This window comes from Pan troglodytes, chromosome 7 (genome assembly GCF_028858775.2).
Source record: "Pan troglodytes isolate AG18354 chromosome 7, NHGRI_mPanTro3-v2.0_pri, whole genome shotgun sequence".
Classification (NCBI taxonomy): Eukaryota; Metazoa; Chordata; class Mammalia; order Primates; family Hominidae; genus Pan; species Pan troglodytes.
Genome location: NC_072405.2, coordinates 78,274,969 through 78,297,417, shown reverse-complemented (window position 1 = coordinate 78,297,417; position 22,449 = coordinate 78,274,969). Strand labels below are relative to the sequence as shown.

At 41.4% G+C, this 22,449-nt stretch overlaps 1 protein-coding gene across 12 annotated transcripts in view; it reads right to left on the bottom strand.

The window, feature by feature from the left end:
* SULF1 (sulfatase 1) overlaps window positions 1-22,449 on the bottom strand; it is a 193,716-nt gene that overhangs the window by 4,533 nt on the left and 166,734 nt on the right. For 5 of the 12 annotated variants that reach the window (XM_024345182.3, XM_016959547.4, XM_016959545.4 and 2 more), the window contains 2 exons: window positions 17,640-17,782; window positions 17,426-17,549 (listed from right to left, as the gene is read on the bottom strand). In XM_024345182.3, coding sequence (XP_024200950.3) covers window positions 17,426-17,549; window positions 17,640-17,782 — 267 coding nt within the window. Of the gene's footprint in view, window positions 1-15,240; window positions 15,486-17,425; window positions 17,550-17,639; window positions 17,783-22,449 lie in introns of those variants that run through there. The other 7 variants (XM_003311746.6, XM_003311747.6, XM_003311744.7 and 4 more) reach the window with 2 other exon arrangements.

Sequence of the window (22,449 nt, the reverse complement as noted above, 5' to 3'; positions counted from 1 at the left end):
ACATTTACCTATGTAACAAACCTGCACATCCTGCACATGTATCCCAGAACTTAAAAAAATAAAATAAACAACAACAACAACAAAAATAAAGTGGAAAACAAGAATTTAAAAAACCATCTTAAGAAAATGCTCCTGGCGAAATAAACTATAAAGTGCAGAAAACCACAACACACCAGTGCTGTGTGAATTAAATGTTCTCAATCAAGCATATGAGGATGGAAAAGCTATCTGAAATCAGAAATTCAAATATGAACCTAGCATCTCATATGCAGTCCAGATCTCCTTCAAGTATCAAGGCTATAAAGGAACAGTTTGAAACACATAAGAATGCAGGGGATACTGTGCACATCAGCTCTTCTTCAGCAATCTTCCAGAGGCTGTGACTCGTTTGTCCAAGAAATCACTGGGGAAATGGAAGCAAAAATATTGAGGGTGCACATTTAATAGATTTATCAGATCTAGGATAAAAATAAAGGTAGAAGAAGTGTGAAAAAATAATATATGCATTTTATAGGACATGCTAGAAATAATGCAACTAAAAATGTGAGAGGGAGCACAGACCAAAGAGAATAATCTCATTCAGTATGATTCAGGTAATAGTTGGGAGTGAGAGAAGCCATTAAAAACTGTCTAATGAGATAATGAAAGGTTAAATAAGATAACAGGGATTTAGACTGGGCATGGTGCCTCATGCCTCTAATCCCAGTAGTTTGGGGAGGATGAGGCGGGTGAATCACTTGAGGTCAGGAGTTTAAGACCAGCCTGACCAGCATGGTGAAACCCTGTCTCTATTAAAAACACCAAAAAAGAAAAAACACAAAACAGGGATTAAGGGCATTAAAAATGTGTAAGTACAAAGACAATTACCAAAAGAGCAACTATCTTGATAAAGAAGAAATTATAGAAGATGCAATGAGAAATATATAGAAACACAATAGGTGTTATCAGTAGAAGGGAGCAAGAGTAAATAAGAATATGTATTGGAGTCTTAGGGGCACCATCAAGTGGACCTTTTGGTGTGCTCCCTTGTGGTAGCCACTGGGGCTCATAAAATGAGTGGGTATGGGGGGTGGTGCTGCAGCCATGCAGAGATGGGCTAAGTCTGGACCTATTCCTCTTGCACTGTCAGACATATAATGCCAAAAAGAGAGTCAGAGACTGCAGATGGCTATGGGGCAGATTCCCCTGGGGTAAGCACCCCATGCATAGCTGGTAAGTGGATTTCATGGGAGCAACCAATGCCAGTAGCCCTGACGGGATAGATCAGGGTCTTAACAGAAATAGACACTTACCCCAGGCTGGGCTTTGTAGACCCATTTTAAGCATTGCATCTACTTAAATGCAATGCAAATGCTTAAAATATTATTACAGGATAGGAACAGAAAATACTGTACTAATTTGGACCACCAAGTTACATTTCTTCAGATGAAAGGACACATTTTATAGCCCATAATGTCCAAAAGTGAGCAAAGATAGCTCACATCAAATGGACGTATAATGGTGCACATTATCCTTAGAGTAACAGTTCCATAAGAACAGGAAGGAATGGGCAGTTAAAACATTTGCTGTCTAAAATGTGGGGAGACAAAAGCATTGAAGGCTGGCTTACATACCTTCACACTCAACATAAGGGGGCTAAGGGAATGTCCCCCACTGGACAGATTTCTCTGCTTTGCAGGAGGATAAGAGGAGAGGGGGCAGGAGAGGATGCTGGTGTGATGATGCAAGTCTTCTGCACAGCACTTCAACTTTCTTTTTTATACGTGATGCAGAGATGCAACTGCTGGTGTTGGAAGCAGGGATGTTTCCTAAGCAAAAAACCCTAATTATACTTTAAAACGATGTCAGAATTCCTAAGGGCCTGATAGGGCAGGTTGTGCCTTCACCCCATCTGGCAAAACTGGGGTTAACAGTGAATGCAGGTATATTGCCTGGTGGTTAAAAACAGTTCATTAGTTCTGCACCTATATAAACTTACTCTATTTGAATGGGAGCAGACTGAGCAAGAGGTACTTGCTAGCCTATTATTGGTAGTCTAGTGATAATACTAGACTAGTATTGCTGCCTGAAGCCTAGAGCAGCACAATGGCTGAATCTAATGTCTCTTCCAAAGGTGGAAAACTTTGGTCATAAATGGAGAGATGGAGGAATAGTAACTGAGGCTGAAGGAATGAATAAGTGGGTTATGTCATGAGTCATGAGAGAAATCCAATATTACATTAACAGCTTGAAAAAGGCTCAGAACAGGAGATGACATTGTCTCTTAGCTCCATTATACCAGACTCCTAAAAGGGTGAGGTCATATATTGCTAAGCCACTCCTGGCAAGATCCAACAGAAGCTGGCAAACCTGAGTGGCCTTGCCCTAGGAGGTATTTTCATATGACAGAATGATGGACTGGACTAATTATTGATGGCTGAATGCAATTCTAGGAATGTGCCAATATCTTTTGACTTTTATAATCTTCTCACTAAGGGGTTCATGGCCAGGGGACCAGGGCATAATAAGAAAAATGTATTTGGTCTACCCCCAGTTCACAGAGATCCTAACGCCCTTGCAATCTCCAGGGAGATAAGAGTGTCTTTTATATGCTGAGGAGATGGCTAGGGTACCCTAGACAGCTCTAGGTTGGGAGCTGGGCTGATCATCAGAAAGACCTCCACATGATTAGAGAGCTGGGACTCTCAGACCTCTGTGGAGTGGACAGGGGCCTGGAGATTGAGTTAACTACCAATGGCCAATGATGCAATCAATCATGCTTATGTAATGGAACCTCATTAAAAACCTTAAACGATAACAGGGTTCAGAGAAATTTCCAGCTGGTGAATGCAACCACATGCCGTGAAGGTAGCACACTTCGAACTCAAGGACAGAAGCTTCTGCGTTTGGGACCCATCTGGACCTTAGCCTATGTACCTCTTTGTCTGGCTATTTATTTGCATTTCTTATAATATCCTTTATAATAAACTGGTAAATATTTTAAAAATCGTTGAAATATACAAAATTAAAAACACAAGAGATGTGGCTCATGCCTGTAATCCCAGCACTCTGGGAGGCTGAGATGGGAGGATTGCGTGAGCCCAGGAGTTTAACAGCAGCCTGGGCACCATAGCAAGAACTCACCTCTAATAAAAATTTAAAAATTAGCTGAGTGTGGTGGCACACGCCTGTAATCCCAGCTACTCAGAAGGCTGAGGTGGGAGGATCACTGGAACCCAGGAGGCTGAGGTTGCAGTGAGCCATGATTGCTACTATACTCCAGCCTGGGTGACAGATGGAAACCCCATCTTAAAAAAAAAATAAAAACAAGAGACTACTTTGCAGACCTCAGTGAGAACAAATTTGAAAACCTGGATGAAACATAGTTGCTCAGGAAAATAGTTTGCCGAAATTGATGCTGTTAAAAGAAAAACCTCAGCTGAATTAAGTTTAACAGAGTTTAATTGAGCAAAGAACGATTTGCAAATCTGGCAGCCTCCCAAGCCAGAGTAGACTGAGAGACTCCAACGCAGCTGCGTGGTGGAAGAAGATGTATGGACAGAAAAAGAAAAGCGACGGACAGAAAACAAAAGTGAAGTACAGAAGCAGCCAGATTGGTTACAGCTCAGTGTTTGCCTTATTTGAACAGAGTTTGAGCAGTTGGCCACCTTTGAAGGGCCAAAACTCAGTGATGGGCACAAGAGTAGGCTACAGTCTGTATACAACTCTATTTAGGTTATAGTTCACGATATACAGAGAAACCTTTAGGCTGAACTTAAAATATGTGAGGAGGCAGATTTAGGCTAAACTTGATTTAACAACCCAATATAGATAGAAAGCTTAAATAGAACAGTTTCCATAGAAGAAAAAGCAAGCCCAAAGAACCACTGTGCAAAGATGCATCAGGTCTGTGGACTTTCACAGGAGAAGTTTACCAAATCTTCAATGAAAAGAGAATCCTAATAGACTGTTCTAGAGCAGATAACTCAAGAAAACTTCCAAACTCTTTTCACGAAGCAAGGATAACATTGATAGCTGTGATAGGCAGAATAGTGGACTCCACCCGGCAAAGATGTCCACATCCAAATTCCTGGAAACTATGGACAAGTTCCTTTACCTGGCCAAAGGGACTCTGCAAATGTGACTAAGTCATGGATCCTGAGATTGGGGTGGGGGAGTATCCTGGATCATCCAGGTGGGGCCAGTGGGATCTCAAGAGTCCTTATAAAGGGAAAGGGAGGTGGTAGGAAGGAGGGGTAGAGAAGGAGATGTGACCCCAGAAAACAGAGGAAGGTGGGGGTTGGGGGAGAGACTGATTTGAAGATTGGCTACATTTTTGTATTTGAAGATGGCAGAAGAGACCATGAATGAGGAATGCAGGCAGCCTATAGAAACTGGAAAAGCAAGGACATTCTTGCCTCGAGCCCCCAGAAGATTTCAGCCCAGTAAGATTCATTTCGAATTTCTGACCCCTAGAAACACGAGAGAATAAATTTGTGTTGTTTTAAAGGCACAGTGGTAATTTATTACAGCAGTAATAAGAAACTAATATAATATCTAAGAGATAACGCTGGTAAAAACAAAAAGGAAATCACAGATTGGTATCATTTAAAAATATGATACAAAAATCTTAAATAAAATATTAGTGAACAGAATTCAATATTACGAAAGCAACACACAATGACCCAGTGGAATTTATTTCAGGAATGAAAGGATTCATTCTTACCAAATCTATTAATATAATACACAATAATAATTTAATAGATCTAAAGAGAATAATTATCTGAGCATCTTCATAGATGCTAAAAAAAGCTTTTTGACAAATTCAACATTCATTAAAGATAAAAGCACTAAAAAAAAGAACTGATGGCTATTTCCTTAACATGATAAAAGTATATATAACTCACTCCTAAAGCTTGCCTCTTATTTAATAGAGAAACTCTAAAAGCATTTTAATTGAAATCAGGAGCAGGGTAACATTATATTGGAAGCATTAGGTCACTCAATTATACATATCTCTACATATCTGTAGGTACAACAATAGATGTCGAGGCTGGGCGCGGTGGCTCATGCCTGTAATCCTAGCACTCTGGAAGGCCGAGGTGGGCGGATCACCTGAGGTCAGGAGTTCAAGACCAGCCTGGCCAACATGGTGAAACCCTGTCTCTACTAAAAATACAAAAATTAGCTGGGCATGGTGGCAGGTGCCTGCAATCCCAGCTACTCGGGAGGGGAGGCAGAAGAATCGCTTGAACCCAGAAGGTGGAGGTTACAGTGAGCCAAGATCATGCCACTGCACTCCAGCTTGGGAGACAGAGCAAAACTCTGTCTCAAAAAAAAAAAAAAAAAAAGAAAAGAAAAGAAAGAATAGATGTTGATAGATGCCAGTGTGTCTCTTAGCTCTATCCATCAAAAGGATCTATATGCCGAGACACCTCAGCAGCAATTTTATACACCTCAGACCCAGACCTTGGTGTTCAAATGCCATTCCCCTTTAAAAGGAACTGGGGCCCTTTGGAGAAATGGCTGTTTCCAAATGTGGAGTGGCAAAAATGCCATATGAACCTGGAACATGCTTTTAGGCCAGAAAGCAACGAGGTGGTCAAAAAATGATGAGGATGCTTCAAAAGTACACGGAATCCAGGTGCAGGGACACCAGTGGCCAATCTAAGACACTTTAATCATCAAAATAAATAATGATAGCAAGAGAATATCCATGGAATAAACTGAGAATCTAAGTCCATACTGATAGAAATAAATACACAGGAGAGGAGGAAAATCTCTTCTTTCATATTTTTGAAACAGGGTCTGGCTCTGTCATCCAGGTTGGAATGTAGTGGTACTATCTCAGCTCACTGCAAGCTCTGCCTCTGAGTAACTGGGACAACAGGTGCTGGGAATAAGCCCAGCTAATTTTTTGAATGTTGTATTTTTAGTAGAGATAAGGTCTTGCTATGCTGCTCAGGCTGGTCTTGAACTTCTGAGCTCAAGCACGTATTCCTTCCACCTCAGCCTTCCAAAGTGCTGGGATTACAGGTGTGAGCCTCCATATCTGGCCGGGAAATCTCTTCTTTACAGTACAATACTACCTAAGAAATGCAGGAGGAGCCAGGCACGGTGGCTCATGACTGTAATCCCAGCAATTCGGGAGGTTGAGAGATGGGAGAATCGCTTGAGCCCAGGAGTTTGAGACTAGCCTGGGCAATATAGTGAGACCTTGTCTCTACAAAATAAATTTTTAAAAATTAGCTGAGTGTGGTGGCATGCGCCTGTAATCTCAGCTACTTGGGAGGCTGAGGTGGCAGGATCCCTTGAGCCTGGGGGGTCAAGCCTGCAGTAAGCCAAGATTGCAACACTGTACTCCAGCCTGGGTGACAGAGCAAGACCGTGTCTCAGACAGAAAAAAAAAAAAAAAAAAAAAAGCAAGCAGGAGGAATTACAGAGTGGGAGAAATCATCATTTGCAGCCATCATGGTAACAACAAATGATTCAGGCAGAAATGAATCGTGAATGCCTTAAAAGCTAGTAGATGAATTACTTATTAATTAAAAAAGAAAAAAATTATAGTGGCTTAACCTAGCAAACTCCACCTTTGCCAAGTAATCAAAGGTAATACCACCAAGATGTTATGCAGCTCCTGATAATATCCCGAGAGCACAATATGTGGTATTCCTGACAAAAATCCACAGCTTCAATTCAATCCTGATGAAACATCAGACAAACCCCAACAGAGGGACATTTTACAAAATAACTGGCATACACTCTTTAAAATATCATGACTGATCATGAGAAGTTGAGGAACTGTTCCAGATAAAAGAATACTCTAAAAAGAGGTGAGTTTCCTGCAATGTGTGATTCTGGATTGGATCCCAGGCCAGAAAAGCAAAAAATGATGAATATGGCATTATTGGGACAATTGTTAACATTTGAACATGAAATGTAGATTTGACAATTGCTTTGTAACAATGTTAAATTGCTTGATTTTGATAAATGCATAACAGTTATGTAAGAGAATATTTTTGTTCTTAGGAAATACCTCCTAAAGCATTTATATATAAAGGGGAATGATGTTTGCAAATTACTTGCAAATGATTCAGAAAAAAAGGTGTGTGGAGAAAGTGAGTGAAAGAACAAGAAAAAACAATAAAGCAAATGGGGTAACAGTTCTTGAAATTATTCTTGCGACCTTTCTGTAAATGTAAAGTTATATCAAAATAGAAAGTTAAATTTATTCGACATTAGAACTTAAATTTTCCATGTGTCTCCTGCTTTCTGCCTGTCTTCAGCTTAAAAAAGGAAACCTTTTTCTTGGGTCATTTGGAAGCTGTTTATTCAGAGAGAAAAGGTATAGATAGGCTTGTTCTGACAGGTGAATTTTCAGAATAAATGTGGATGATTTCACATTACAGATAATTATTCCCCAATCCCGGAAACAGAAAAGCCGTGAATCCACTAAGACAAATTCAAGAACATACCCAGGTCACAAGCCAAGTCACATTTCTTTCTGGATGACACTTACTTACTTTTAAAAACTTAACCACAGAATTACATCATGCTATATTCCACAGACGGGTAATTTAAGAGATCATGCATGCATGGAATTTTAACTCTACCTGGAGCAGTGTTATAATTAACAGGTGCTGATGGTGTCATAAGAAGCAGAAGGGATTGTTTCTGCAGACACAGGCTGACTTCTGCAGCTTCTCTGGCCTCTTCTCTTCCCCTTTGGCACATCACCTCTGTACCAGCCACAGGAACAAGTGCAATGTCCTGAAAGTACCAGGCTCTCTCCTTCCTCAGTGTTTGTATTTATTTCTAGAATGTACTTCCCTGCCTCATTAGCCCAGTCAGCTCTCAGCCTTCAAGAGGAGCTCTCATCCGCTCCACAGAGCCTCTCTGGCCGTTCCCCTGGGTTGTGTGAACCCCTCCATTATGGCATCATCTATACCTGATTCTGGGTACCTGTGCTCAGTAGCAAATTGAATTTCACCGGGCCAGGTGTCTACAGTCTCAAGAAGCAAGCAATGGGTCGATCAGAAAATCATAAAGCATTATATGTAGTTTGTTGCTTGTTGCTATCTGGCAGGATATTTTAATTAATATAGCTATTCTCTTCCAAGTCTCATTTCTAATGGTACTAATTTAAACTTCACAATGAGAAGAGCCCGAACAGACTATCTGCGTTAATACATCTGCTCCTTTCTCTTAAGCCCTTCCATGTTTTGCTGAGCTCTTTGTTTTTTTTTTTTTTTTCTGAAGGCACAGGGTTTCCAATATTTGGACCAAACTGGTATTCATCTTGGGTGATTTTCATGCTACTTGAAACATAATATGTTTTAGCTTGAAATGGAATTTGATTTAGGCTTTGAAATTTCAGAGGTTCTGATTTTGGCGTCCTGCTAGTATCCAAAAGCAAATTGTAAATTGGCTTTTTGATACTAGCAGGACACCAAAATCAGAATTGGCCATAGTAAAAATACCATAAATTTCTTTCTTTTTTGAGACAGAGTATCACTCTTGTTGCCCAGGCTGGAGTGCAATGGCACAATCATGGCTCATTGCAACCTCCGCCTCCTGGGTTCAAGCCATTCTCCTGTCTCAGCCTCCCGAGTAGCTGGGATTACAGGCATGCACCACCACGTCTGGGTAATTTTGTATTTTTAGTAGAGACGGGGTTTCTCCATGTTGGTCAGGCTGGTCTTGAACGAGGTGATCTGCCCACCTTGGCCTCCCAAAGTGCTGCGATTACAGGTGTGAGCCACTGTGCCTAGCCGTTTTTATTTTTTTTGTAAGGTGAAAGGAAGTTTATTAAGAAAGCAAAGGAATAAAAAATGGCTACTCCACAGGCAGAGCAACCAGAAGACGATAAATTTCTAACCTACATAATTTTATGGATAAATTGTAGGAATGGCTATTTATTTTACAAATGAAAGCCAATTAATGTTCAACCCTAAAGATAGTCTAAAAATAGAAATAAATATATATGTCATTTATAGATGACTACCTTGTGTGTGGTTAATGGCTGATTATATCTACTTATTGGTAAATGCACATAACTTTTCCTCTTTATTAATATAGCATTGACATTAAAAACTGCAATTTTGTCATCCATTAATGTGAAGATAAATGTCCTTCAAAATTCCAGGGCTCAGCCAGGTGCGGTGGCTCATACCTGTAATCTCAGCACTTTGGGAGGCTGAGGTGGGAGGATCACTTGAGCAGGAGTTCAAGACCAGCATGACGAACATGGTGAAACCCCATCTCTACTAAAAATACAAAAATTAGCCAGGCGTGGTGGTCTGTGCCTGTAGTCCCAGCTACTAGGGAGGCTGAGGCAGGGGAATTGCTTGAACCCGGGAGGTGGAGGTTGCAGTGAGCCAAGATTGTGTCACTGCACTCCAGCCTGGGTGACAGAGCAAGACTCCACCTCAAAAAAAAAAAAATTCCAGGGCTCTTTGATACAATTTGTCTCTCACTATTCAAATCAGGGCTTACTTTTCAGGTAATATCTCATGAAATCCTTGTGTATTATTATGCATATGTATTATCACCTTTTTAAAGATAAGAAAATTCAGCCATAATAAAAGAAGTTAAATAAATTGTCCAAGAGAATCAGTATAGTGTAGAGATGAACAGCACAGCTAGAACGAGACTCGCTGGGTTTGAATTTCACCATTTATCAGCTGTGTAATCTTGGGAAAGTTATTTAGTCACTCTGTGGCTTAATTTCCTCATCTGTAAAATGGGGATAATAAGCTGGGTGTGGTGGCAGGCACCTGTAATCCCAGCTACCTGGGAGGCTGAGGCAAGGAGAATTGCTTGAACCTGGGAGATGGAGGTTGCAGTGAGCCAAGATGGTGCCATGGCCCTCCAGCCCAGGCGACAGTGTGAGACTCCGTCTTAAAAAAAAAAAAAAAATGAGGATAATAATAGTACTGACCTCACAAAGTTATCGAGAGGGTTACATACATTAATATATGAAAGCATTCAGAAGAGTGCTGGACCATAGTAAGTGTTGTAATACTGTTAGCAACTGGTCCTCAAATTGGGAAGTGATGGAGCCAGAACTGACCCACAAACCAATGTGACTCACAAAACTATTCTCATAACTATTTATGCCACCTAATCTGATCAGCCCAAATCCTCTCATATTATTTCTCCCAGTTTAATGCTCTTGAATGTCTGCCTATTGCTTTTAGGACAGGGATTACATCCTTTGATGTGGCATGTAACTAGGGTGACCACATTTTTCGTTTGCCGGGATGGTCCCAGTTTGTATCTGCTGTACTGGTACCCTGTTCATTTTGGCATTTGTCCAGAATTTTTGATATTTTAGCTTAGAAAATAGTTTTAAATACAACTGTTTTATAGATCTACTGACTAGTTCATTGGTAAACAAATACATAACAATATTTATATAGAATTAATATAAATAATAATTAATATAAATAACCATTTTTAGTACTCCTCCCCCATGGTCAAAACATCCCTGTTTGGAAGATATATCATATCATCATTCTCCATATAACACACTCCATAAAATAGGCCCTGGTTGCCTTTTCAGCTCATCCTTCTCTTCTCCTTCCCTTGCACTGTCACGGAACTGATCGTAAGCATAAGTCCCCACACGAGTCTTGCCTTCTGGTTGGACTGACTTCCTTTTCCATCCTGTGTCTGGATCACTGCACTGTTGCCTTCAGGATGCGGCATAAATGCCAACTCCTTGGAAAGCTTCCTTTGATTTCTCGGGGTTGGGATGGGGCCCTCTCCTGGCTCTTATGACGCCATATATTTCTGGTCAAAGCACTTTGCATCGTGCATTCTAACACCAGACTGCACTCCCTGTGAAGGTGGCGTTTGGCACAGAGGTGGTCGTTTCGATTCTTTCTGTCTTTATTTGTTGCACGGATGAATGAGGGCACATTTTCCCCCTATATATTGAAACTGATTAAAGATACATTTCATTCCGCAGTCTGGGGAGGATCTTAAGGAGTTCTGCACGGGCTATACTTTAGTTTCTTCTCTGGCACAAGAAACAAGGCCTTTGGAATAGGGTCACTATTGGAAAGGTAAGAAAAATGATGAACACCCTCTGACAGCTTAGACTAACCCAAGTCTGACCTTAACCTTACCAGGGTGGCCACTGTTGTCACCCCTGCCACTACCCAGCTCTCATGGCCGAGCTTTGGCTGGATTTTGGTGCCTACTGGCCGCTCCATGACACACCTCTGTGCACGCAGCGGCCCTGGCTCTGACCTACATACACCCTAACGACTTTCACCCCAAGTGTCCTCAACACCTTAGGGGGCCAATCTCACCTCCAGCCCATTTAACCCCAAACCCTGCCCCTGCTCCATCTCTTGTTTGAGCGTCTGAAACAGAAAAGTCCAACAGTGCTAGTAAGACAGCTTTAAAATAAGGTGGAGTCCCTGAGACGTGACAGGGAGAGGAGAACCCAGGAAGCTCCATTAGGGTAACCTACATCAGGACAGCGCAGGTTTGTTTTGTTCTTCTCATCTCAAGAGGTTCAGGCAGTTCAGAAGATGGACTTGAGTGCTCAATTCTTTTTTCTTTTTTTTTGAGACGGCGTCTCCCTCTGTCACTCAGGCAGGAGTCCAGTGGCGTGATCTCAGCTCACTGCAAGCTCCGCCTCCCGGGTTCACGCCATTCTCCTGCCTCAGCCTCCCGCCACCACGCCCGGCTAATTTTTCTTTTTTTTTTGTATTTTTAGTAGAGACGGGGTTTCACCGTGTTAGCCAGGATGGTCTCGATCTCCTGACCTCGTGATCTGCCTGCCTCGGCCTCCCAAAGTTCTGGGAGAGTGCTTAATTCTTGGTTGCCTGTGACTGATGATGGAGTTTGGTGGTGCTGGTGAATACCTTTTTGTGTTTCTTATAAAATATACTAACACGCTTTGGAATTCATATCACTGAAATTTCCTTTCCCATACTCTTTCATCCATATAAATGTCCTGCATTCAGCATTATCCTTTACCAATGACTCCACCACTTACTGGGGCTTGGCCCCTGCCAGGGTCTGTTCTAAGCATGCCCACCAGCGAGGCTGGGATTTGAACTCAAACTAATCAGGAGCTCCAGCGTCCACCCCCATGACCACAGTGCTGTACAGCACTAACACACGGCTGTGTCACCCACAGCCACCTTTGGCACACACTGTCATTATGGGGGAGATGAGTCAAAATCAGTGAAAGCAATGTGGTCAGAGCGTGGTTGCTGAGGGTGGAGCTCTGTGTGGTCTAACAGCCCAGAGGGCTTGAAGCAAAGGATCAGGAAGCAGCCCTGCCAGAGGAAGGCCGCCAAGAACTGACCGCCTGCCCCACACACCCCCGGGACACATGGCCACGGCTGCCAGGAGCTCCTCTTGGCCATCAAAGGGCAGCAGCATCAGCTTTCATACGCAGTGGGGAAAATAAACACCCCAACAACCTGTTGATTTTTCTCTATTTTGCAACACACTTAGAAGATGCTGCTTTCAAATGAGCCACAAATTATTTCCTGAGTCATGAGTGCCACCTTCTGAGCTGTGCTCTCCCTTTGAGCTTGTCCTAACTGGAAAATGACCAGGGCGAGTATGCAAAGCATTTCAGCTGCCCCTCCTGCTTCACACACAGGGAACAGCAAAAGGAAGAGAAAAGAAAAGATAGAAAAGAAAAGAAAGAAATTGAGCAGCAACAGAAAAAAACTTGCTTTATGAAAACCCTCTAAATAAGTCTGAAGATTAACTTTTGAAATCCACCAAAAAGAAGTCAGTTTAAAAACATTTATTTAGTTCTTCTTGTACAAGATACATTTAAAAAAATGCTCTGCTGAATTTTCAAATTTCAAATTCTTCAGATCTGGTTCTTATCATTTCTCTCAAAGTCTTTTGTAATCAAATTTCATGATAAAAACTTGTTTTTTTTTTTTTTAGTTTTCTAAAACTGTCAAAATCTAAAAGAATTAAGACACTGAAACCTCCTAAGTGGCTCCATCAATGGAGGGCTTTGAACTGTTGAACCCCATTGGAAGACAGTAGTTTTCCTGGCATTTCTGTACATACTTGTTTTGCATCTGTTCTCATTCAATCCAATAAGATACAAGGAGCAGGTAAGGCCACATCAAACACTGCATTTGGGTGTTTAGTGAATTCCCAGGTGTGACTAGGCAGATATTTTCTGAGAAACCAATGTCAAGATTTCCTGCCCGCCATGTGGATATCCACTGAAAGATGGCTTGCCCTATGGACTATGAAATGGCAAAGTCTGAAAATGCCGGTTATTTCGAGTTACACAGTATCCTTAGATCTGCTCTCTGGTAAGGAGCTTAGAAGGAAAAAAAAAAAAGCAACAGGTAACACCATGTTGCCCCTGCATGCATGCTTTCAACAACTAAAGTTGCCAAGATTATGTGAAAGTGACCTCAGAAACAATTGATTATCTGGCCGATTGAGTGGTGGTGGCAGGGATCAGGGAAGGGGAGGGTCCCAGATGCTTGTCATTTACACCCAAAGTGCAGTTAAACATTCTTCCTTTCAAAGTTGGCCAGGGGTGACTTCATGGAGAATGACTCTCTGACTCATCCCTGACCAGCCTTATGTCTTAAATAATCTGTGAACACCCTTTTATCTCTTTCATGACACTAGACTGAAAATCTCTTAGCTATAAATTGAGTGCCTCATAAAATAACTGTAAAGTCAATATTTAGAGGTAGGTCCATTTATAATATTACACTTTGAAAATGTCTTAATGTGACCGATGGGAGGCAGGCAAGATCATCCTGGTGTGTGGGATGTTACCTCAGCCCATACCCAGGGGAGACCAGCTCAAGGGTGGGGTCTTCTGCTCTGTCTTATGTGTGCTGGGAGTGACACAGGGTTGGTGTGGGGCAGATTGAGGACAGTTAAGATGAAGAACAAGAGAAAATAGAAAAAAGAAGACATACATACATGGCTGTAACATATACCCAAAAGTCCACCTTCCTTTGTTTTCATCTTCCCATCACCTTTCCTGTTGTCATTTGGCTTCTTGGTGGACTAATGACCTTCTCTCTAAAAGGAAGCATCTGAGACCATAGCTCTGGAGGTTAGAGGGGCCGAACAGGGTACCAGGAACAGCAACATTCTTTGGGATGTTAATTTTAAAGATATTAATACAGATAAAGAAGATATTAATATAGATAAAGAAGATACTAATATAGATGGCACCAATTAAGTTCACATTTCTTTGACGGATGTTTTTCTCCCAAGTGGATACATTAACTAGGGTACTGGTAACGTCCGTGCCTCAGTTTTGTCTCAGCAGAGGCGGTAAGGACAGTGCCCAGCTGCTTCGGGTGGCAGACCTGCCTGAGGTCTGTGCTCAGAGTAGAAAATTAGCAATGGCGAATATTGCCAGGTGACCAAGTGACATGGCCATCAGGAGCGTGCGTCCCCCCTCCAGAGCACAGTGAGGGATGGATGAGGGTTGGAGGGGCATAAAATGACAGGGCTGAGGGTTGTTTATGGAATGTTTGTGTGTTGCCTTGGTGCTGTGTTGACACTATTGAGTGTCTTTATTTATTTATTTATTTTTAGAGACAGGGTCTCTCTCTGTCCCTCAGGCTGGAGGTCAGTGTCACTATCATAGCTCACTGCAGCCTCAACCTCCTGGGCTCAAGCGATCCTCCTGCCTCAGCTTCTTGAGTAGCTGAGTAGCTGGGACTACAGGTGTGCATCACCACACCTGGCTAGTTAAAAATTTTTTTTTATCTCACTTTGTTGCCCAAGCTAGTCTCAAACTCCTGGACTCAAGCAATCCTCCCGCTTGGGCTCCCATAGTGCTACGATTACAGGTGTGAGCCACTGTGTGTGGCCCTTTACTAGTGTCTTGACTCCCGGTACTCTGTCCCCAACTCCCAGCACCTTCTCGTTATTCACCACCTCTCTGCAGAGCTTTCAGAATCTTACGGCTGCTGCTTTTCACCACCAAAGTTAATGAATGAACATCAACAAGGAAATTCCTTGTTTCCTTCAACTTCGGCCTTACAGTGCTCTTAAAATTCTCATTAGTCATTTTGTGCCTTTGATGCTATATTTAATAAAAATCTCCAACCCATTTTCATGAAGCTCCCCCACCAAATCAATGTGTAAGTACCACAAAGAAAATAAATCTCCCACCCTTTCCCGGGGCTCCCAAAGGCCATTCTGTTTTTTTTCCTTCACATCATTCCATGCTTAAAAGCATCATCCAACAAGCAAACAAGCATGGGAGTGAGTAAATGCTCTGGAACATCTTGATGGGACAGTGAGCTGATTTAAAAGCAAAATGACAGTTCTGTGATCAATGACAAAACATAGTGGAGAATGCTGTTAGAACAAGCATGCACCCCCAGCTTTGCTCTGTGCAACACGGTAAGAAACAGAAATTAGTTGAAACCACTGGATCATGCAATTATTGGGGAAGAAGCTGTTGAGAAGAATAAAAAAGTGTGAATACCTGTGTAGGTCATAGCTTCCTCCATCTTTATTTCCTGATATAGGAAAATACAAGAGTAATTTCTGTTAGCTTTAGAACTTATAAAACCATTCACTATATAGTTTTTCATGCACAACATCTAAATCCTAGAAAGAAACACATGGTGTTAAATACAGACAGTGCTGAAGCCCAACAGAGATTTCCTATTAGGTTCAAAATGCAGATTGAAAGCTATGAATGAAAAGGTTTAAGATAAAAAAAAAATAAGAGTTCATATGAAAAAAATGGGTGGGTGTTAAAGGGAGGAGAGCCCACTTAAAAGCAGTGGGAAAAGTACTTCCAGAAGTCCATGTAATTCTCAGGAAAAGTTAAATTTTGGTTATTTTTAGACAAAACATTGGAAAAAAACGGGCTAATAATCATCTCCCATAGGAATAGTCTGGAAGGTGGAGAGGACGGCTTGAAGTGAAACAGCATAACTGGCTCCACCCAGTGTGTCATTTCACCATTAAGGGACTCGATCAGATTTCACTAAGTAGAGTTGTTATGTCACCACCAATAAAAGTCCTATGTTCTTTTGGGGAGAAATATCTGGGTATAATATTTCTAGTGCCTCTAATGGTTGGTTGAGATTCCAAGTCTTTGCAGGCTCTTTCTCTCTCTCTCTCTCTCTCTCTTTCTTTCTTTCTTTTCTTTCTTTCTTTCTTTCCTTCCTTCCTTCCTTCTTTCTTCCTTCCTTCCTTTCTCTCTCTCTCCCTCCCTCCCTCCCTCTCTCTCTCTCTTTTTTTTGTAAGATTTGAGGAAAAGGTCAACAGATAAGCAGGATATTTGAAAAGATTTGAGCTGAGTGGGGTCAGTGACCAAAAGACCTATTTTGCAAGTACAGTCTGCTCTTGACTGACAACTGATTCCACTAAGTGTTAATTGAGAGGTGTTGATTGAGAACTGAGGATTTATATTTTCTTAGGGGACTCCCAGAACTCAAAAGCCTTTGTGACCCTACAGTGGTGGAGATGACAGGTGGTGATATTGATCATTCTGGGATGGGAATCCCTACCCCTTTCAAGGCATGTGACCCAGAAAGCTGCCCACTTTTACTGTTGATGACACTGGCTCTGCACCAGACTCACAGAGAAAACCCAGCGGCACCACAAAAAGCTCCTGCAAACTGCACCCAAGTGCCTGTGAGTCCAGCTCTTCACCCTTCTGGAGTTGGCATGCCATGCCAAGGTCTATGCCCTTGCCAGCTTTAGTTCTTCCTCCTTCCTTGTATGGACAGCTGGTATTTACATTTCTGCAGACATCATGAGGAGGAAATGAGTATTTTCATTAACCAGAAAAGAGCTGGGGCGGACACTGAAAAGAACTGCATCTCCATGAAACAAAGGAGAAATAAGCCAGTTTAACACACATAGCTGGGAAGGAACATCTGGCTGATTCCATTCAGATCCTCTTATATTTTTATATCCCAAGTTAATGAACTGCTCCAGTATCTCTAGTTTCAGACAAAAAATACTGGCAAAAGAAATCTAATTCAGTGTCATAGGCAGGGATCCAACTGGGGGAACTCCAAACTGGGACAGCAGAAATAGAGCATTGTGTCTTTCCATCAAAGTTCTCTTAAAAAAAGAGAATATCCTGGTTTACTCAGAGTGTATCTTCAGACTGTTGACAGCAATAACAAACAAATACCTAATGCTTTTGTGTCATCTTCCAACAGATGCTTCTATCAGGAATCAAGGTTTACTAATAGAATAGACCTGTGGGAGATATTGGAAGGAAATGCTCACCAAATCTTTTGGTGGATTAAGCTTTTCATTAGTACACCAGAGCTAAACTTAGAGATCAAATTGTATTTAGAATTGCCTGGAAAGTGTCTCCTCTAAGTATCTTGAATTATATGTTTCTGTGCAATTAAATGTTTCCAAGGCAGAAAGCTCAGTAACACAAAGAATTTTCCAGGTAAAATAGAAAAAATAGTATTTTTTTCCTTACCAACATCAAGATTCTTAGGTCTTGGGTTGCACTGCTTATATCCTTGACAGCTTCTGAGCTCCATTAGTTGTACGTGTAGCTGATTCAAAATGCCTCGTTCTACCGTGTGCACTGTATTTGTGAGCTGTGAATGCAGACAGGACAATCTATTTAAGCTTATGTCTGGTTATCCTATTTTCAACAACCTTCATAAAATGAACATATATTGTCTTACCTGATAAGGATCTGTATTCATATCAAAATACTCCAAAAAGCCAGTAGCAAACTCACAGAAAAGAAAATTATGCGTCTCATTAACTGTACGCAAACACCAGTAGGTGTTATTGTTAGAACTCGTGCAAGCACAGAAAGATCCCACTGTTGGGTAAAAAAGAAAAACACAACAAAACAAAAAGAGTGAAAAACCTTAGGCAGGCTTGCCATTCCAGTGTTCCCTTATCTTTACACTTTAAAGTTCACAATTTCTTTCTTATAAATATTGTGGTTTCATGTTAAGAATAATAATACCTTTCCCCCCGTAGGTAAATTTGCTGTGAAACTAGGTGAAAATGGGAAAAAAGATAGTGATCTCTTATAGGCTGATGACTAAAGTAAAATTTCAGGCACATCAGTTTATCCTCCCCTTAGCTCTGTTATGCAGTGGTTTCCAAAGAGGGGTGAGTGAGGGAAGTATGAGAAGAAAAATATCAGAATTTCTATTTATTCTTTGTACAAAAGAAAAATGGTTATTTAATAAAGATATGGAACTAGTACTCTCACTTGTTCTATGTGGCAGATGGCCACATGTCACCAATGAAGCATGAAAAGATGGGATTTTGCAACAAAGAAGGGTTTAGAGAAGCCTTGAGCCCAGCCTGGAGGATTTGGGATGGTCTCCGCAACACTCTAGCCTGAGCTAGGCTGTGACCACTAACATCTTTTATACCACATAGCCCTCTGGTTAACTTGCAGAATGTGTGCAGAAGAGATGTCCCATTTATAATCAACTCATCTACTCTTCTGTTTACAAAAGGGCACCTGTTCCAAATTTGCTGACCTTTCTTGAATTTCAGAAATGTGCTGCCTAACGAGTATCTTTTAAGAGATGGGGTCTCTCTATGTTACCCAGGCTGGACTAGAACTCCTAGGCTCAGGTGATCCTCAGCTTCCCAAGTAGCTGGGACTACAGGCATGCACCACTGTGCCTGGCCCAGCAAAATTTTTTTAAAAACAACTATTAGGTTGGTGCAAATGTAATTACGGTTTTTGCATTGTTGAAATTTGCTGTTTGATATTGGAATACATTCTTAAATAAATGTGGTTATATTAATCATCATTTTAATGGGCATTTCTTGCTTTATTTTTTTGCTGATAATGTATTACTTGCTCTTCATGTTTATTTTAGACTATGGAAATGGTGTTAGACAAAAACTAAATTTGAGTGATTTTCTTATTTGAGTTCAAAATGGATCGTAAAGCAGCGGAGACAACTCGCAACATTAACAAAGCATTTGGCCCAGGAACTGCTAACGAACATACAGTGGAGTGGTGGTTCAACAAGTTTTGCAAAGGAGATGAAAGCCCTGAAGATGAGGAGTGTAGTGGTGGACCATTGGAAGTTGACAATGACCTTGAGAGCAATCATCGAAGCTGATCCTCTTACAGCTACATGAGAATTTGTGGAAGAACTCAACGTCGACCCTTCTATGGTCATTTGGCATTTGAAGCAAATCAGAAAGGTGAAAAAGCTCGATAAGTGGGTGCCTTATGAGCTGAGAGGAAAATAAAAAATATCGTAGTTTTGAAGTGTTGTCTTCTCTTATTCTATGCAACAACAACGAACCATTTCTTAATCAGATTGTGACGTGCGATGAACAGCTCAGTGGCTGGAACAAGAAGAAGCTCCAAAGCACTTCCCAAAGCCAAATTCACACCAAAAAAGGTCACGGTCACTCTTTGGTGGTCTGCTGCTGGTTTGATCCACTACAGCTTTCTGAATCCTGGCCAAACCAATACATCTGAGAAGTATGTTCAGCAAATCAATGAGATGCATCAAAAACTGCAACGTCTGCAGCCGGCATTGGTCAACAGAAAGGGCCCAATTCTTCTCCACGACAGTGCCTGACTGAATGTCACACAACCAACGCTTCAAAAGTTGAACAAATTGGGCTACGAAGTTTTGCCTCATCTGCTGTATTCACCTGACCTCTCGCCAATTGACTACCACTTCTTCAAGCATCTCGACAACTTTCTGTAGGGAAAACACTTCCACAACCAGCAGAACATAGAAAATGCTTTCCAAGAGTTAATTGAATCCTGAAGCACGAATTTTTTTTTTTTTTCCTTGGGATGGAGTCTCGCTCTGTCGCCCAGGCTGGAGTGCAGTGGAGCGATCTCGGCTCACTGCAAGCTCTGCCTCCCCGGTTCACACCATTCTCCTGCCTCAGCCTCCCAAGTAGCTGGGACTACAGGCGCCTGTCACCACCCCCAGCTAATTTTTTTGTATTTTTAGTAGAGACGGGGTTTCACCATGTTAGCCAGGATGGTCTCGATCTCCTGACCTCGTGATCTGCCCACCTCGGCCTCCCAAAGTGTTGGGATAACAGGCGTGAGCCACCGTGCCCGGTCTGAAACATGAATTTTTATGCTACAGGAATAAACAAACTTATTTCTCGTAGTGAAAATGTGCTGGGTGTAATGGTTCCTATTTTGATTGAGAAAGATGTGTTTGAGCCCAGTTATAATGATTTAAAATTCACGGTCTGAAACTGCAATTGCTTTTGCACCAACCTAATAGGATAGGTACACGTAATGAGCATTCCTTGTGCACTATGTACTTTAACTTATTTAATCCTCAAAGCTACTTCTTGAGACAGAGGTTATTATTATCATCCTCATGTTAACAGATGGAAAAACCTGAGGCACGGAGATGTTAAGTAATTTGTCCAAGGTCACCCGGCTGACAATTGGTAGCACTGGGATCTGGCTACAGAGTTTACTTTTTTTTTTTTTTTGAGACAGTGTCTTGCTCTGTTGCCCAAGCTCGAGTGCAGTGGCATGATTAAGGCTCACTGCAGCTTTGACCTCCTAGGCTCAAGTGATCCTGTCAGTTCAGCCACCTGTGTTGCTGGGACTACAGGTATGCACCATCACACCTGGCTAATATTTTATTTTTTGTAGAGATGGGTCTTGGCATGTTGCCTAGGCTGGTCTCGAACTCCGACACTCAAGCGATCTGCCTGCCTCGGTCTCTCAAAGTGTTGGGCTTACAGGCGTGAGCCACCACGCCCGGCCAAGAGTTTACTCTTAATTACTAGAGTCTGCTATCCTATGTAGTATCAGACACATTAAATCTGTCCCCTTAGGCTAAAAGAGATGTTTTAAACAATGAATGAGAAATGATTTTAAAAAATTATTTTAATAGACTGTTTTTAAGAGCGGTTTTGAGTGAAAAATACAGAGCATTCTCATTTATAACCCCAGTCCCCACAGATACATAACCTCTCTCACCATAGACATCCCTCACCAGGATGGCACATTTGTTACAATCAATGAGCCTATATTGACACATCATTGTTACTCAAAGTTCATAGTTTACATTCGCGTTCACTCTTGGTGTTGCACATCCTGTGGGTTTGGACAATGCATGATGACATTTATCTGCCATTGTTGTATCACATAGAGTAGTTTCACTGCTCTAAAAATCCTGTGTTCTGCCTATTCAACCCTCTCTCCCTCCAGGAATGATTTGTTTTTAGTTGATTAGCTAATTTAAATATTTTTACACAGTCGGGTGCGGTGGCTCATGCCTATAATCCCAGCACTTTGAGATGCTGCAGTGGGCAGATCACCTGAGGTCAGGAGTTTGAGACCATCCTGGCCAACATGGCGAAACCCTGTCTCTACTAAAAATACAAAAATTAACCAGGCATGGTGGCGGGCGCCTGTAATCCCAGCTGAGGCAGGAGAATCGCTTGAACCCGGGAGGTGGAGGTTGCAGTGAGCCAAGATCGCACCATTGCACTCCAGCCTGGGGGTCAAGAGTGAAACTCCATCTCAAAAAGAAAAAATTTTTTTTTACACATTATGTTCTCCAACTTAAAACTTGTATTCTCTCCGTCTCTCTCTCTTTTTTTTTCTTTGAGACAGGGTCTCACTCTGTCGCCCAGTGGCGTGATCTGCAGCCTCCTCCACTGGGGCTCAAGTGACTCTCCCACCTCAGCCTCCCAAGTAGCTGGGACTACAGGCAAGCCCGGATAATTTTCATATTTTTTTTGTAGAGCTAGGGTTTCACCACGTTGCCCAGGCTGGTCTTGAACTCCTGGGCTCAAGCGATCCACCTGCCTCGGCTTCCCAAAGTGCTGGGATTACAGGTGTGAGTCACTGTGCCCAGCCAAGTTTTACACCCTTAAACTTTTCATATCCTTTCTGACCTTTTATTTAATGCAAACAGTCTTTGTAATAGATGTGCACCTTTTAAGTAAAATATGTTACCACATTTATAATAACTTATGACAATAATTCTAGGAATGTCACCTAATGAAAACCATCTATTCTAAAGAACTTCTAAATTATATCAAAACATTAAAAAGCCTTAATACTTGAGATTTGATATTAACAAATCAGATAACAAACTACATATGCTTATTTCAAAGAAAGACCTAAAGCTTATAGGAAACGATCTGAAGGGGTAGCTGTGGGGAAAAAATCCTAAATTGAATTGAATGAACCAGATTAGATCAAATACAGGTGAAGAAAAGATAATATCTTAAAAATGGATGATTGAAAATGCTTTCATCATTATACGACTTTTCATTAAAAGATCTCTAAATATGTTATTTATAACATATTATTTATATGTGAACATTTATCTCACATCTACATACATTAAAAACCACGGAACCCAAATTTTCTAATCTGTGTAGAAATCTTCCAAATTAACAGTTTAAATGGGTTTTAAACTTGTTTCATGAAATATACAAATACAATACCTTTGTATTTGCAAGAATAATTGATCAATCTCTGGGAGGACAGACATTTAAAAG